This window comes from Orycteropus afer, unplaced genomic scaffold, assembly GCF_000298275.1.
Source record: "Orycteropus afer afer isolate SDZICR_OR568_19922 unplaced genomic scaffold, OryAfe1.0 scaffold00042, whole genome shotgun sequence".
Classification (NCBI taxonomy): Eukaryota; Metazoa; Chordata; class Mammalia; order Tubulidentata; family Orycteropodidae; genus Orycteropus; species Orycteropus afer.
The window spans coordinates 10,564,947-10,581,062 of record NW_006921629.1 but is presented as its reverse complement, the minus strand read 5'-3'; the positions used below and the strand labels follow the sequence as shown (position 1 = coordinate 10,581,062).

General features: G+C 39.8%; 1 protein-coding gene across 1 annotated transcript in view; it reads right to left on the bottom strand.

Moving 5' to 3' along the window:
• RPA1 (replication protein A1) overlaps nt 1–5,697 on the bottom strand; it is a 53,482-nt gene extending 47,785 nt beyond the window's left edge. The window contains exons 1-3 of the mRNA XM_007937573.2: nt 5,653–5,697; nt 4,528–4,606; nt 3,780–3,888 (exon numbers count right to left, since the gene is read on the bottom strand). Of these exons, the coding sequence (XP_007935764.2) occupies nt 3,780–3,888; nt 4,528–4,606; nt 5,653–5,697 (233 nt within the window). The remainder of the gene's footprint in view (nt 1–3,779; nt 3,889–4,527; nt 4,607–5,652) is intronic.
• Between the last annotated feature and the right edge of the window lie 10,419 nt (nt 5,698–16,116).

The following is a 16,116-nucleotide window of genomic DNA, read 5'->3' as shown; positions in this document are numbered from 1 at the left end:
CTAGCCCATGGTCTTTATGATTCCCACCAAATAAATGACTGGGTAGGAATATGCAAATGTGAGGTGGTTGTGGTCCACCAAAGGGATTGAATAGCCTGCTAATAATGTAAATAAAGGGTATGGCATGCTTGAACAGGTGGGACCATGCAAATAAGGTGTATGGAATCCTAACGTGGGGATTGGTCGATTTTGCCATCCACTAGCCTTAAAATGAGCCATCCCAGAGGTGAGAAGGGGGAGCTCACTACCATCAAGAAAGAAGAGCCAGAAGTGGAGCACATTCTTTGGACCCAAGATCCTCCTGGAGTCACAGATAAAGCTGTAACACTTTGCTGAGACAGCAAGAACCAACAGCAGCAGCCCTGGCAGCAGAAAGCACAGTGGGCTGAAGCCTAAGGAGGAAGCTTGAGTGCCTTCGGGGAAGACGTTTATTGGTAGACTGGGGTGCCTCTGGCGGAGGCAGAGCTAAAAGAGCTTTGTAACACTTGCCTGAGGGCCAATAGCCAAAGAGAGTTGTGCTTGTGGGAATCGCCAAGGGGAGGACATCATATTTCAAAGGACTGGATCCCTAGCACTCCTAAATCTGAATTGCAATAACCATAAGAACTGTGTGTGAATTCTGTGTGACAAAGCAACAAATAACAAACTCAGCAGAGAAGCAGAGTGCTGTGGGAGGGATGACTGGTGTCAGAATTGGTAAAAATTTAGAGTGTGGAGGGATGTCTGATCTCCACCTCATGGAAATCGGCCTTAGGCTGTTCTCCTCTAGCTTGCAGAAGTTAAAGGAGGTCAGATACCTACTCCATGCAAACTGGAAGAGTTTTGTTCTGTTTTGTGTGCAATCACCATGAGTTGGTGACTAGACAGCACCTAACAACAACAACGTTACCTATGTCCTAATCTTTGGAACCTGTGAATGTTACTTTACATGGCAAAAAAGGATTTTGAAAAGTGATTAAATGAAGTATCCCGAAATAGGAAGATTATCTTGGATTATCAAGGTGGGCTCTACATGCAATCACATGTATCCTTGTAAGAGGGACACTGGATAAACAGAAGAGGAGAAGGCATTGTGATCACATATGCAGAGATCAGAGTGATGCAGTCAAGGAATGCCGGCCTACCGACTGACATTGAATCGATTCAGATCACAGGGACCCTACAGGACAGAGCAGAACTGCCCCATAGGGTTTCCAAGGCTATAAATCCTTACAGAAGCTGACTGCCTCTTGTCTTTCCCATGGTGCAGCTCATAGGTTTGAACTGCTGACCTTTTAGTCAGCAGCCAAATGTTTTAAGCACCGCACCAGAGCGCCTCAGGAATGCCAGCGTCACCAGAACTTGGAAGCAGCAGGAATGGATTCTCCTATGGTACTGCCTGTACACTGGTTTCTGTGGTTTCAACTCCCACGTCGGAGGCAGTTTCAGCAGCCACTGGAACCACACATAGCATCCACTGATGTTTCCTGCATGAACGATGATGATGATGATGGCTGCCAAACTGGACATTTTAATGTCATCATTTCCTCTACATTTGTTAGACGTCACACTACTGTGTGTGTGTGGAAGAAGCTTTCTATTTCCTCCACGTATATTCATCTATCCAGCATGTTTTATGAATAAAGCAACTCTCGTGATGCAGTGATTAAAACATTTGGCTACTAATCAAAAAGTCAGTGGCTCAAACCCACCAGCTGCTGCGCGGGAGAAAAGACGAGACACAGTTCGTTTCCTTAAAGTTTCAACGCCGTGGAAACGCTATGGGGCAGTTCTCCTCTGTCCTACGGGGTCACGATGAGTCAGAATCCACACAATGACAGCGGGTTTTATTTCATTCAATAGCTTCTACCTACTGCTATCATTCACTTGATTTTTAAACTGTCCATGACTTGGCAAGTGGAAAACCTCACAACCTGGTTTCTCTGTCCTACTGACATGCTGTCACCCATTAAGACTTCCTTTTTTGTTTTCACTATTTTTTATTGTGGTAAAATACATATAATATTTGCTGTTTCAACTATTTTAAAAATATACATTTCACTGGCATTAATGTTGTACAGGGAGCTCTGGTAACATAGTGCCTAAGGCACTTGACTGCTAACCAGAAGGCTGGCGGTTCAAACCCACCAGCCACTCCTCGGAAGGAAGGTTGGGCAATCTACTTCCGTAGTGATACTTCCTCGGAAACCCAAGGAAGGGTACCTATGAGTCGGGTCTGACTCGAGGGCACATAACAACAACAACAACGTTGTACAACCATTGCCACTAAATAGTTCACTCCAAAAAGGAAGCCCCGAACCCATGAAGCAGCCACTCTCCAATTTCTTCTCCCTAGCTGATAACCTCCAACCTATTTTCTGTCTCTATGAATGCACCCATACCAGGTACTTAATAGAAGTGGAATCATGTAGCATTTGTCCATTTGTGTCTGGCTTATTTACTTAGCATAATGTTTACAAGGTTCATCTACAATGTAGATTTCTTTTTATGGCTAAACAACATTATATTGCTACATTTTGTTTATCCATTTATCTGCTAATGGACACTTGGCTTATTTCCACCTTTTGGCTACTGGGAATAATGTTACCATAAACACTGGCAAAGCATGAATCATTGTCCTAAAATCTTATGGGTAAAAAAAAAAAAAAAAAATTAAAATTAAACGTGGGGGCGGTATATATAACTAGGAGTGGAACTGCTGAGCCATAAGGTTAACTTTATGTTCAATCTTTTGAGGAACTGCCAAACTGCTTTCCACAGGGACTACCCTGCTTTACATTCCCACCAGCAAATCACACCCCATCCTTCTCAACATTTATTAGTCTGGGTTTTGTTTGTTTTTATTCTAGCCATCCAAGTAGGTACGAAGTGGTATCTCTTTGTGGTTCTGATTTGCATTTTCCTAATGATTAATGATGATTAGTTTTTCTATGGACTTATCTGTCATTTGTATATCTTCTTCAGAGAAATGTGTATTCAAATCTTTCATCCTTTTTTTTTTTTTAACTTGGGTTGTCTTTTTGTCATTGAGTTATAGAGCTCTTTATATATTCCGGATATTAACCTTTATCAGATATGTGATTTGTAAATATTTTCTCCCAAGACTTCTTTACTTTCCTGCTCAGTAAAATAATCTAGGCTCATCTTATAACTTCCAAGTCTGTAATAAAATAGCCTCCAAAGACTCCTGGTTCTTTTTCATTTTTCAAAATAATATTTTAGTGTGTTTTGGATCAAAGTTTACATGGCAAAGTAGTTTCTCATTTAACAATTTCTCTGGTAGCATAGTGGCTAAAGCACTTGACTGCTAACCAGAAGGCTGGCGGTTCAAACCCACCAGCCACTCCTCGGAAGGAAGGTTGGGCAATCCTACTTCCGTAGTGATACTGCCTCGGAAACCCAAGGAGGGGTCGCTATGAGTCGGGGCCGACTCGACGGCACATAACAACAACAACAACAACATACAAATTGTTTGGTGACATTATATTTAGTGGGCGCACACCCCCCCCACCAAACATATATATCCACCTTTCTGTATCGCTCCTCATAAACTGTGAGCATCTGCCCTAAAATTTCCAATTTGTTTCCCTCCTTCTCCCTTGTGGTGCCACCAGTTAGTTACCTGAGTTCAGAACTGAACAGCTCTTAAGTTCTAAGCTGAAACTTCACCATGGACTTCTTGATTCCTAATTGAATTCTGGCATCTAATGAACTTCTCTTTTTAAAATTAGAGTCCTTGTTCTAGCACACAGTATAATACAAGAAAACACAACACATACCTTCCATCTTTCAAAGTGTTTACAATAAATCGGTTAATCTGGCAGATACAGTTGCTTGACAATTGTTCTTCTTCAACAAGAGGGTTCAATTGTGTTGCCAACATGAAAGCTGAAAAGCAGAGATTATTTCAGCCTAACCATCTGAAAGCCAATCAACCTGTGCTAGCAAATAATCCTTTGAGTACGTTCCTGAAATTAAAGCTAGTCAGACTAAGCATAGTGCAAATCAGTGTAATTTACATTAAACATCTGCTGCTGTTCTTAAATATATATATATCTCCCAAAGTGCTCCAAATAATCTTTTCCATCAGTCAGGTTTTATGCCAAAGACTATGAAAATCTTTTCTAGGTCTTTCACATTGTGACTAGAGATAGCTAGGAAACTCTGCAAATTCTTCCTTTCTCCCTCTTAAAGCATGCAACACAGAAATAAAACCCCACATGGGCAAGTACATGATAGATGTGTACCCATCACATTCCCTAAATGTCAATATCACCCTGAGGGAAATTAATCAAAGAAAATATGGAGCACCAGTCAGAGAAAATTAATTAAGCCAAGTGGCAGCTCTCCACCTGATCCAGTCTTTTGTTAGAATGCGCTCTACCAGCTGCAATTCTGCCTGAATGAACTTCATAGCCAAGCAAATGCAAGACTTGTGGATATACTAAATTACTGCAATTCAAAGTAGTGGGTGTGCTTTTATTATTTAAATACTCACAAGTCCCTAGACTCATACATCATACTCACAGGATAGAGTGTTCACTCCATCACTCATCAGAAGTCGATAGCGGGGTGGACTATTCCCTGTAGTAATGGGACGGATGTTCTGCAATAGAAAATTTGATTCATTAGCCAGGTCTTCTGCCTTGTCCCAGAGGGCAGGTAAACCTAAGTGGCAGGAGGGTGGGTTTGCTATTAGTTCAACACAAACTCAACTGCTTGCCCATTATCTTGACACTTAAGTCAAAGAAAATTAGATTTGATAATTCTCCCATATAACCTCTCTCAAGTTAACACTATGTAAATCAGAATAAATTCAGGTACCAGCAACTCCTTTATTCTCTCTTCCCTAACTCAAATTTGACTGAAAATCAATTTTTAAAATATATATAACAAACCACCTATTACGAGAAGTTGAAAATACGAAACGTCTCACAAAATCCCTGCCCTGAAGAGGTTGACAATCAGGGTGGGGACAGAGGCAGAGAGGCATGAGAGGGGTGCACACATAATATGGGGGCACAGAGCCAAGGTATTTGTCCCATGAAGGTGATGAGAGGCAGCCTTCTGAAGAAGTAAAATACTAAAAAATTTAAGATGACTGGTAGCTAGCTTGGCAATAGCAGGAACACTATCAAGCCTACTGACTCCAAATCTCTGAAAATATCCAGGATTCTGCTTTTATTGGTTTTTTAAGTTCCCAATAAAGTTTGAGAACCCCTTAAGTGTAACAGGGTAACAAAGGATTTTAAGCAGAGAAGTTCATTTTAGATCTCTCTCTGGAGGCCGTATATAAGGCATGTTTGAGCAAACAAATCTAAGGGCAGGAAGGGAAGTTAGGAGGCAATTATAACGATAGGAGTATTGACATAGGATCTATCAACTGTGGAAAGAAAAGAGAGGCAAAGCCTGAAATCTTAATCTCCAAAAATTAACTAACTGGTTAACTCTGGTTAACATTGTATTTTATTTAAAAAAAGAAAAGAAAAGGACAAAAATCCTGGCTCCTCTCTTAGGGCTACACTTTGGATTGCCCTTTTTCTATGATAACAGGAAGAATTTCCTAAAGTTGACAAATCCATATATCCTTCATCAAAATATAATTTATATCTCTATTTGAAAAATGTTTAACATAAAACATGAAGTACTCACAATTACTTGAAGGATAGGTTTTATAGATGTATCTCCCTGTTGCATTATGGCCTGAAAGAGTAAAAACACAGTCTTGTGAGACATATACTCATAGAGACCTCCCACTGCATCCTCTTCTGTACATTTGCAATTTTAAATCTCATTGCTCTCCTACCAATTATCATTTAAAAAATAAAATAAAATAGAGTCATTGTCAATCAGGTTTTTAGTTTGTTTTTACAAAGCCATCATTTCGAGGTAACCATCAGAGAAACTGAGGGCAGTGGTGGTTCAGAGGTAGAATTTCCATCCTCCATGTGGGAGACTAGGGTTCGATTTCAGGCCCAGGCACCATATGTGCAGCCACCACCTACTGGTCAGTTGAAGGAAGACTGACTGTTGCTAGGATGCCATACAGGTTTCAGCAGAGATTGCAGGCTTACAGTCTAAGAAGAAAGGCCTGATGCTCTACTTCTGAAGATCAGCCAATGAAAACCCGAGGGATCACAACAGTTCAATCCACAACCAATCATGGGGACAGCACAGGAGCGGGCAGTACTTTGTCCCGTTGTGCACAGGGTCACCGTGAGTTAGGGCCAACGGGGCAGTAGTTAACAACCAGAGAAACTAAAACATAACGGTTGTGAAAAAACTAAAAAAAAAAAAAAAAGGTTGTGAAAAGTTGTCTGACTTTCACTTCTTGCCATGCTGAAAACAAATGACATCAGACTAGCCCTTCCAACCATACCAACAAATTGGATGAAAACATATACACTGTTTTTGAGTAATATTCAACATGTAGAGCGAGACCATGATTCCTGAAAGGGAAATAAAGGCGGCGAGCCCTACGATTGCCCTGGTTCTCTGCAGAGACACCTTCAAGACTGTAGTTCAGAGAGGCGTGCACGCACAACATGGCAGTCCTACTGCTCTGCGGACAAAGATCTGAGTCCAGGGAGGTGACTATCTGGATTTCACAGATATGGAGGAGAGAAGAGGGGCCACACGGGTTACTTGAGCCTTGGCTGGATACTAAATTTTGCACACACAACTCAGAATGAGACTTAAGAGGCCAAATAGCTCTCAGCAAGCTAGAGGGTGAACAATTACCAGCACTCACACAGAGCTGGCATCCATCTAAGTTCCAATGAGCTACAGCTGAGAGAACTCAATGACCATGTGGTACGGTCAGTACAGTGTACAGAAAGGTTATGCCTTAAGAGTAGGACTAAACCAGCCCTAAATTAGAAGCTAATCTAGATCCACACTAATCTCAAAAAGATCATGCTGATTCTGTGGATAAATGAAGAGCTTGCTAGAACAGCTCAAAACTTTTTAAAGAAATACATATAATCCAAACACTGGATAACGTAACATTCCCCATACCCATCATCTAATAAAGAACCTTGGAATGGTAGTTCTCAAATTGCAGTCTGAAGACTTCTGTGGGGCCCAAGGCACTTTCAGGGAGTCTCATAATTCAAAACTATTTTCATCATGAAACAAGACTTTGCTCTTTTCACTCTCATTCATTTAATACAATAAAAAAAAAATTGGCTGAAAGACTAATAAAACCTTGTACTGTTCTCACTGTTGAATGCCTGCTAGATGACAAGTCAGAGGAAATAGAAATTGCTGCAGGGTCACTCCCCCACAACACAGCCACTTGCTGAACTTAAGAAGTGGATATATCACAACAGGCAGAGAAGGTATCCCATCGGCAGAATTCTCTGTCTGCCTTACAAATAGATGAACCCATAGATGTGGCTGGCCTTGTCACTTTGTATTCATCTGGTATCAGCACCAACCATCAAATAACATCTTCTTTTATGTGAATGCTTGACCACAACACAAATTACTCTGAAATATTCAAAATGTCGAAATGACTTTCTGAAGTTTTGGGTTATCCTGGAACAGTTGTATCGACACTGCACTGATGAGGTAACTCAATGGCAGGTCAATTTCTTAGTGGGTTAGCACAGCTGCTGTACTAGTAGTCATTGTATTTCTTCACTGCCTTGAACTTGTGTGTGCATGTGTGTGTGGGGTAGCTTCACTCCAAAATGTCCTTGATAAAGCAATAGAAATTATTTATTGTATCTCAATCCTTGGGTACATAAATTTTTAATGTTCTGTGTAATAATACAGGAAGAATACAAAACAATACTTCTGCAGAGGAACGTGGCTGTTGTCTCAAGGAAAAGCACTTGATGCAATCGTTTGAGCTGTGAGTTGAACTAGCCACTTTTATCACGGAACACCATTTTTACTTCAAAAAAAAAAGGACAGAAAGAAGGACACAGGGAAGAGAAAACTATAGGGAGGAAGTGGAAAGAGAGCTATAACACTGTGAGGAATTGCAGTCAAGATCATGAAACAAAATGTGTATGAACTGTTGTATGGAAAATGAATTTGCTCTATAAACTTTCACCTAAATCACAATAAAAGTTTAAAAAACAAAGTTATCAGAGGATCCCTGGATCATCAGGTTCCCAAAGAGGAAGGATGTGTAAGTTGTGAGGCCTCCGGGACCCAGGGTGACATGCAGGTTTGATTCAGTTTCAGCTTTCATAGCAGTTGAACCCTGGACAGCCACAACCACAGCAAGACATCTGCCTGTATTTTCTTTTTTTAATTTTATTTCAAGAGCTTGTTTTACATTCAAATGCGTACATTTAGTTTCATTCCCCATTCGCCATGTCCAACCCTAACCCAGTCTCCTCCCCTCCCCACCCGGCAACACTCCCCCTGTGCCCCTCATATTTATGCACTCCTGTTTGTCCTGGATTTCCTCAGTTTGAATGCTGGTCCTTTGGTGTCCCATGTCTATTGCTTTAAGGGATGTATTACCATTGAGTGTGTGGGTGTGGCATCCTGGGTTGAGTGGTCTGTGTGTACATCTTGTTAACTATTGGGCTGAGAACCCGCCCCTGGGGGTGAGTTTTATTCCAGGCACCGAATGTGTTTCAGGGCCATAGTATTGGGATTCTCACCAGACTTCATCTGACCAGTAATTCTGGTCATTATTCAGTTTTTAGATTTTGTTCCATGCTTTCCCTCCCACTCTATCCAAGATCTCCAGGTTTGATCCTTTCCTGAGTGGTTGGCATTGGTAGCTGGGCACTGTATTTTCTTTTTAAAAGTAAGTTTGATTGATCTCTTTTTAGTTTAATTGTATTATATAATTGATGCTATGATTGCTTATTGAAGTTTGATAGCATTAATTCCTAAGATAGTATTTTTCAAATATAAATTCATTTAATGGAATTCTTATGAATGCACATTTCTATTTCATAGGACTTTCTAGGATTGGATAGTATAAGTATTGTAATTCGAATGAAATAAAAGGTCCACTATTAGTTAAACTATCATTGAAGTTTAGATAGAGATGACTAAAGACCACTTCGGGATGCTATGCATTGTTATTAGAAATCTGTAAAGGTAACCTGACAATCACCTCAATAAATGTTAATAGATTTTTTAATGCCAAAAAAAATAAATAAATAAAACCCTAATAAATCTAAAAACAAAAACAACAAAAAGAACAAATTACAAACTATGATTATTTAGATTTGGGAATCTAGCAATCTAGCAGATAATTTCTCAAATAACCTGTTTTCAAGGAAAACGATTGACAGTATTTGCTGCCAATAGTAAAATTAGAGTTTTCACATGAAAATCAGAACTTTGGGAAATGTATTCACCCCCACAAGAGTTACAGCTTCTCAATACTTAAAAACTTTTCTGATGAAATCAGTAGCAATAGTAACAAACATGAATTTTTGATATTATAAAATGAACTACGCCTATGCTTGGAAGATGTGTATAACTCAGCAAGCCAATATCATGCACAGGTAAAAAATCCACTCAAGTACCCAAGACCACATATAGGGTTGGCAGACACTGGTTCTACAAGTGTATTTGTATGTTCTGTAAGAATTCCCAGGTGTATAGGAGAGCTGACAAGGGACAAGGTTGTAGTCACTTCTTGGTCACAGCCAGTTACCCAGAGGGACCAAGTAGTTGAACCTGTGGGCTCGGGACCAGAGTCACAGGGAACATCAAGCTCAATTGGCATAACATACTACACAAAACATTATTCCACCTCCTACTTTGGCGGGTAGTGACTGGGATTTAAAAGCTTGCAAGCAGCCATCTAGATGCAACAATGGGTGTCTCTTCATTCAGAGCAAAGAAGAAAGAAGAAAACCAAAGATTCATGGAAACAATTAGTCCAAACAACCAGTACACCATGCAATCCTCAGTCTATATGACTATGAGACCAGAAGAACTAGATGGTGCCCGGCTACCACTGTCAACCACTTAGAGGGGGATCTATGTAGGAGATCTTGGATAGAAAAGGAGAACAATGTGGAACAAAACTCAAAATCATTTGGGAAAAAAAAAAGAGGGGGAACCAGGTTTGCTCGTGTGATAGAGCCTGGATGAACCACTGAGGCTATGGTCTCTAGTTGCCCTTCAGGTCTTGAATTAAACTCATACCTGTGGCTTCCAGCCAAACAAAAGACAGGCATATGAGTTGAACATTTACCTGAGGTAGATACACTCCTTGGAGAGAACAATCATGGGAGAAAGCAGGGCTATTTATGCACAAGGCGACAGCTCAGGGGGCAGGAGTGCATGGAAGGATGGACACAGGGAAGAGGTAACTATGGGGAGGAAGTGGGAGGAAAGCTGTTGCATTGTAGTCAATGTCATGAGACAAAGGATATGTGAACTGCTGTCTGGGAAGTGAATTTGCTCTGTAAACTTTCACCCAAATCACAATTAAAAAACAAACAAATAAACAAACAAACAAAAAGTTTAGTTTAATTAGTAAAGAAAAAAAAAATCCATTCAAAAAGACAGAAAAATACCACAAATTAACATAAATATACTATTAAATAAAAACAGGATTCCCAGAAAGTGGCTATGGGTATGGATGAAGCAAGTTAAGTATGAGGTGTTGTAGTGCAAGTACAGAGCTACATTCTGTTCTTATTTGAAATTGATACTATTCTACTAAAGAGCTTTATATTCATTTTGATTTTTTTTAAATATTGCATTATAATATTACTTATTTTGATTACTGATTTTTTGGTGTCTCTTTAAATTTTGCACCTGGGTCAAAATGTACTACTCTTGACCCTATTATCAGATATTTCTATCTAAATAAAGATGTTTTACATTAAAAAAAAAAAAAAAGTAGCAAGACAGACCAATTCTATATTCCAACTAACCTCTAAGAAACTGCCATTTGTTGAGTTTTGGTATACAGTATTAAATAAGAATATTCTAATTAGCTGAAAAGGCTATTAAAATACTTACTCCTTATACTAACTACATATCTGTGTGAGGCCCGATTTCCTTCATACACTTCAACCAAAACAACATACAGCAATAGCCTGGGTGCAGAAGCAGCTAAGACAATCTAGTCACGTCTTCTATTAAGCTAGATACTAAAGAGATACGCAAAACTGTGGAAAATGCCACTGTCCTCACTAGTTTTTATTTTGAAATACAGTTTTTCATAAAGTATTAAAAGGCAAGATCCCAGGGAGCCCCTCCCTTTGAGGGGTCCTTCTCGTCAGGCTCTTGCCTTCCACTGACCAAGAATAACCAGGAGAGGCTTAGATTTTCCACAGGATCAATGCTTTTATTAAGAGAAAGTAGTTCATAAGCAGAGACAAAGAGGGACCAAGCAACGCTAGTCTTTGTCTCCCTGAGCAAAACTCTGCTGGGATTTTTAAGAGTTTCAAAACAGGTGGGTATATTCTAAGAAGGGTGGTAGTTTCCTAGAAAGGGGTGGCATGCAGGCATTGTTCCTCAGGTCGCCGGTTCGATTCCCAGTCAGTATAACTGCCTCAATATTGCCACCCCAGGAAGGTCATACAGTGGTCATTTTGCAGCAACGTGTGCATGCTGGGGACAAACATGTGCAAAAGAGCTCTCAAGACAAGGGGTACAGGACTGGATCAGCTGCCTGCTCACTTCTACACCCTAAGCTCCAGGACGTGGTGCGTCTTCAGCAACAGCAAATACACCTGCAATTAACTAAATCCTTCAGGACCTGCCACCTTCTGCTTGTCTCAGTAATGTGTTTATTACTGTTACTTTAAATTAATAAGTATTCCTAAAAATATATCACCTATAATTTCATACACGGGAAGGGAACTAACACCACAAAAACAAAAGCTCTTCTGCATGGAGTCTTCAACGAGTGTAAAGTTATCCCAAGACCAAAACAGCTGAAAATCATTGCCCTAGAGCAATCATGGGAAGAAAAAAGTACAGCAATGAGTATAGCCAACAAGTCAGGAACGGAGATAAATTTGAATCATAAAAAATACTCAAATAATACAAATGAAGGCAGGGAAAGTGAAAAAAGGAATAAAAAACCAGACATGACAAATAGAAAACAAGTAGCAAGCTAAAAAACTTAAACCCAAATATACAAATTATTATATTAAATGTAAATGGTTCAAACACTCCAATGAAAAGGCAGAAGAGGTCAGACTGAAAGCTGAGAAAACAAAACCTGTTGCCATCAAGTAGATCCCAACTATGGCGACGCCTTGTTACAGAGTAGAAGCGCTCCAGCGGGTTTCCGTGGCTGTCATCTCTACAGCAGATCACCAGACCTTTCTTCTGTGAGGCTGATGGGTAGGTTCAAAACCATAAACCTTTAGGTCAGCAGCCAAGAAGATACCATTTGTGCTACCCAGGAACCATCAAGAATGAGAAAGAGCCAACTATTTGCCCTCTACAAGAAATGTAAAAGGTTAGAAAAAGATATATTATTAATATCAGACAGAATAGACTTCAGTACCAAGGATAAAAAGGAAGACAGGCAATAAGTTTGTGTACCTAACAACAGTGTTTCAAAACAGATGAAGCAAAAAGGGACAGAATTGAAAGGAGAAACTGACAAATTCACAATTGTTGTTGTTGTTATGTGCCGTCAAGTCGGACCCGACTCATAATGACCCCTCCTTGGGTTTCCGAGGTGGTATCACAACAGAAGTAGATTGCCCAACCTTCCTTCCCAGGAGTGGCTGGTGGGTTTGAACCGCCACCCTCCTAGTTAGCAGTCAAGTGCCTTAGGCACTCCTAATTTACAATTATAACTGGTGATTTCCACATTCTTCTCTCAGTAACTGATACGGCAAATAGCCAAAAAAAAAAAAAAAAATCAGTATAAATATAGGCAACTTTAACTTGACCTAATTATATTTATCATTTGACAACTGCAAAACACATATTTTTCAAGCACACCTGAAACATTCATCATGCTTACCATGTGCCTTTAATGAAATAAAATGTTAAAGGTCTGAAATCATACGGAGTACATTCTCTGATCACACAGTAATTAAACTGGAAATCAATAACAATGTTATTTAGAAGACTCCTAAATTAAACCACACACTTCTAAAGAACCCATCTGTTAAAGAAGAAATCACAAGGGAAATTAGGAAGTATTAACTAAATGAAGGTGAAAACACAATCTATCAAAAATTTGTAGGATGTAGCTAGAACAACGCTTAGAGGGAAAATTATAGCTTTAAATGCTTGTATTAGAAAAGGAGGTCCAAAATCAATGATCTAAGTTTCCACTAGAAAAAGAGCAAATTAAACCTAAGTGTCCAAAAAAGAGGAAATAATAAAAATCCAATGAAATGGGAAATGAATAAGCAATAGGGAAAAAAAATTCAACCAAAAGCTGGTTCTTTGAAACCATCGATAAACTGGATAAAGCTCTAGCTCATCTGATATTCTCTGATATTCCTGGAATTCTCTGATTCTGACATTCTCTAAATCAGAAATGAAAAAGGAAGAATCACTACATGTTGTTAGGTGCCATCAAGTCAGTTCTGACTCATCACAACCTCACATACAACAAAATGATAAATAATATATATACACAGATATAGGAGCTCTGGTGGCATAGTGCCTAAGGCACCTGACTGCTAACCTGAAGGCTGGCGGTTCAAACCCACCAGCCACTCTTCGGAAGGAAGACTGGACAATCTACTTCCATAGTGATACTGTCTCGGAAAACCAAGGAACTGACTCGACAACTGAGTTTTTGTCTGTCTGTTTGTTTGTTTTGGTACAAAGATATATGAAGAAATAATAAGGAAACAGTACTTTATGAAACAACTTTGATAAATGGACAAATCTCAAAAAACGCAAACTACCAAATCTAACATCCAAAAAAAACCCCACCAAAAAACCAAAGAAAATCTAAATAGTTCTGTATCTATTAAAAAAATATTGAACTGTTATTTTACTGTTTTTTAACAATTTTTATTGTGATTTGGAAGAAAGTTTAAAGAGTAAATTCATTCCACACAGCAGTTCATACACATTGTGTTTCATGACAGTGACAATTCTCACAATCTAACAGCTCCCTTCCCACTTCCTTCCTGTAGTTACCTCTTCCTTTTTCCTTCTTTGCCCCACCCCCCCAGCTATCTTCCTGTGCAAACACTGCCCTTCTGTTCTTCCACATTTGATCGTTTGATCTTTCTAAGAAGTGTATCTACCTGATGTAAATGTTCACTGTTTTGGTTACCTAGTGCCGCTCTGACAGGAATATACCACAAATGGGATGGCTTGAACAAACAGGAGTTTATTCTCTTACAGTTTGGAGGCTTTAAGTCTGAGTTCAAGGTGCCAGGCTCTAGGGGCTGAGTGAAAGCTCCTCAACTTGGGCCTCAGCTCTGACTCTTGCTTCTGACCCACTGGAGCTAGAGGCATCTCTTCACTCAGACAGCTGCTGGCTGCTGAGGCTGCCAAGCTCAAGGTTGACAAGTAAAAAGGCACAGTCCTGATGTTACCTAACCCCTTGCAGTTCATTAATTTAAGTCCATTGAAAGTACCAAGTTCAACAGAGCACAGGAGGCTACTGAAGAATGACTTGGCTACAAGCAGGGTTTAAGTGTGCCATAAGCTAGAGACCATTCCCAAGGCTTCTCCTTATATGTGGGAAGCAGACCACATCCCTAAGGCAGCTACTCAGCTGCTCACAGTAGATTCCACCATGGAGCTGATTACCAGTCTCATCATGAGGAATACTACATCCAGCTGCCCAGCCACTCAACCAGGCCCAGCCAAGTTGACACACAACCTTAACTACCACATTCACCCTATATGCCTGTCTATTGTTTAGCTGGAAGCCATGGGAGTGAGTTAAATTCCAGACCTGAAAGGTAACTAGGGGCCACAGTCTTGGGGGTCTCATCAAGCTGTATCAGACCTATTTTACTATTTCAACAGAGAAAACTCCAGGCCCCATGGCTTTACCGATAAGTTCCAGGTGATATTTAAGGTAAAAAAAAAAAAAATTTTTTGCAAAAATTATTTCAGGAGATAGAGAATAACATTTTCCAACTCATTTTATGATGCCAGGTTTACAACTGAGGGAAAATACACCATAAGTAAAAAAAAAAAGTAAACTTGAAATGGATCAAAAGGATAGTACTTCATTCTACTTGCGTAAATTTTTAGAACCCTCGAAACTAACCCACTGCCATCAAGTCCATTCTGACTCACAGAGACCCTGAATGACAGAGAACTGTCCCAGTGGGTCTCTAACGCTGTAAATTTCTACAGAAGCCGACTGCCTCATCTTTCTCCCACCAAATGGCTGTTGGGTTTGAACCACCAGCGTTCTGGTCAGCAGCTGAGTGTTTCAACCACTGTGCCACCAGGTCTCCTCAACTAGCCTATAGCGTGCTAGAAACCAGAACACCTGGGAATGAGAGGAAGGACCAGGTGGAAACTATGATGGAAATGTTCTATATCTTGATTATTGTGGCGCTCACAGGGGTGTATAAAACTGTTAAAACTCATCAAACTGTGCACTTAAAATGGGTGCATTTTAGTGTAAGTAAATTAAACTTTAATAATGATGATTAAATAAAAAAAAGCAGTTGTTTCTGGAGACAAGAACTGGGGCTTAGTGGGACAGAAGGTTGATAGTTTCTTTAAATGCCTTTCTACCCTATTAGATCTTAAAATTATGTGCAGATATTGCTTTTATCCACCCACAGGTTAAAATGTGCTATCATCCAGAAGACTGGCGGTTCAAACCCACCAGCCACTCCTCAGAAGGAAAGTTGGGCAATCTACTTCCGTAGTGATACTGCCTCGGAAACCCAAGGAGGGGTCGCTATGGGTTGGGTCCGACTCGGTGGCCCATAACAACAACAACAACAACAATCATAAATTGAGTTTAAAGTTTACTTTTCTGGGACATGTAGCAGGACACCAACACTTAAGATAAAATTGCTTTAAAATTTCCAAATTAACAATACAAATTATTAATAACATAAATTATTATTGTATATAAAAAATACAAGGCAGGAGTCATTGCTTAATGGGTACAGAGTTCCTGCTTTGAGGTGGTAAAGTTTTGGAAAATAGATGGTTGCTTGCACAACATTATGAACGCAATTAGCGCCATTGAATTATACACTTAAG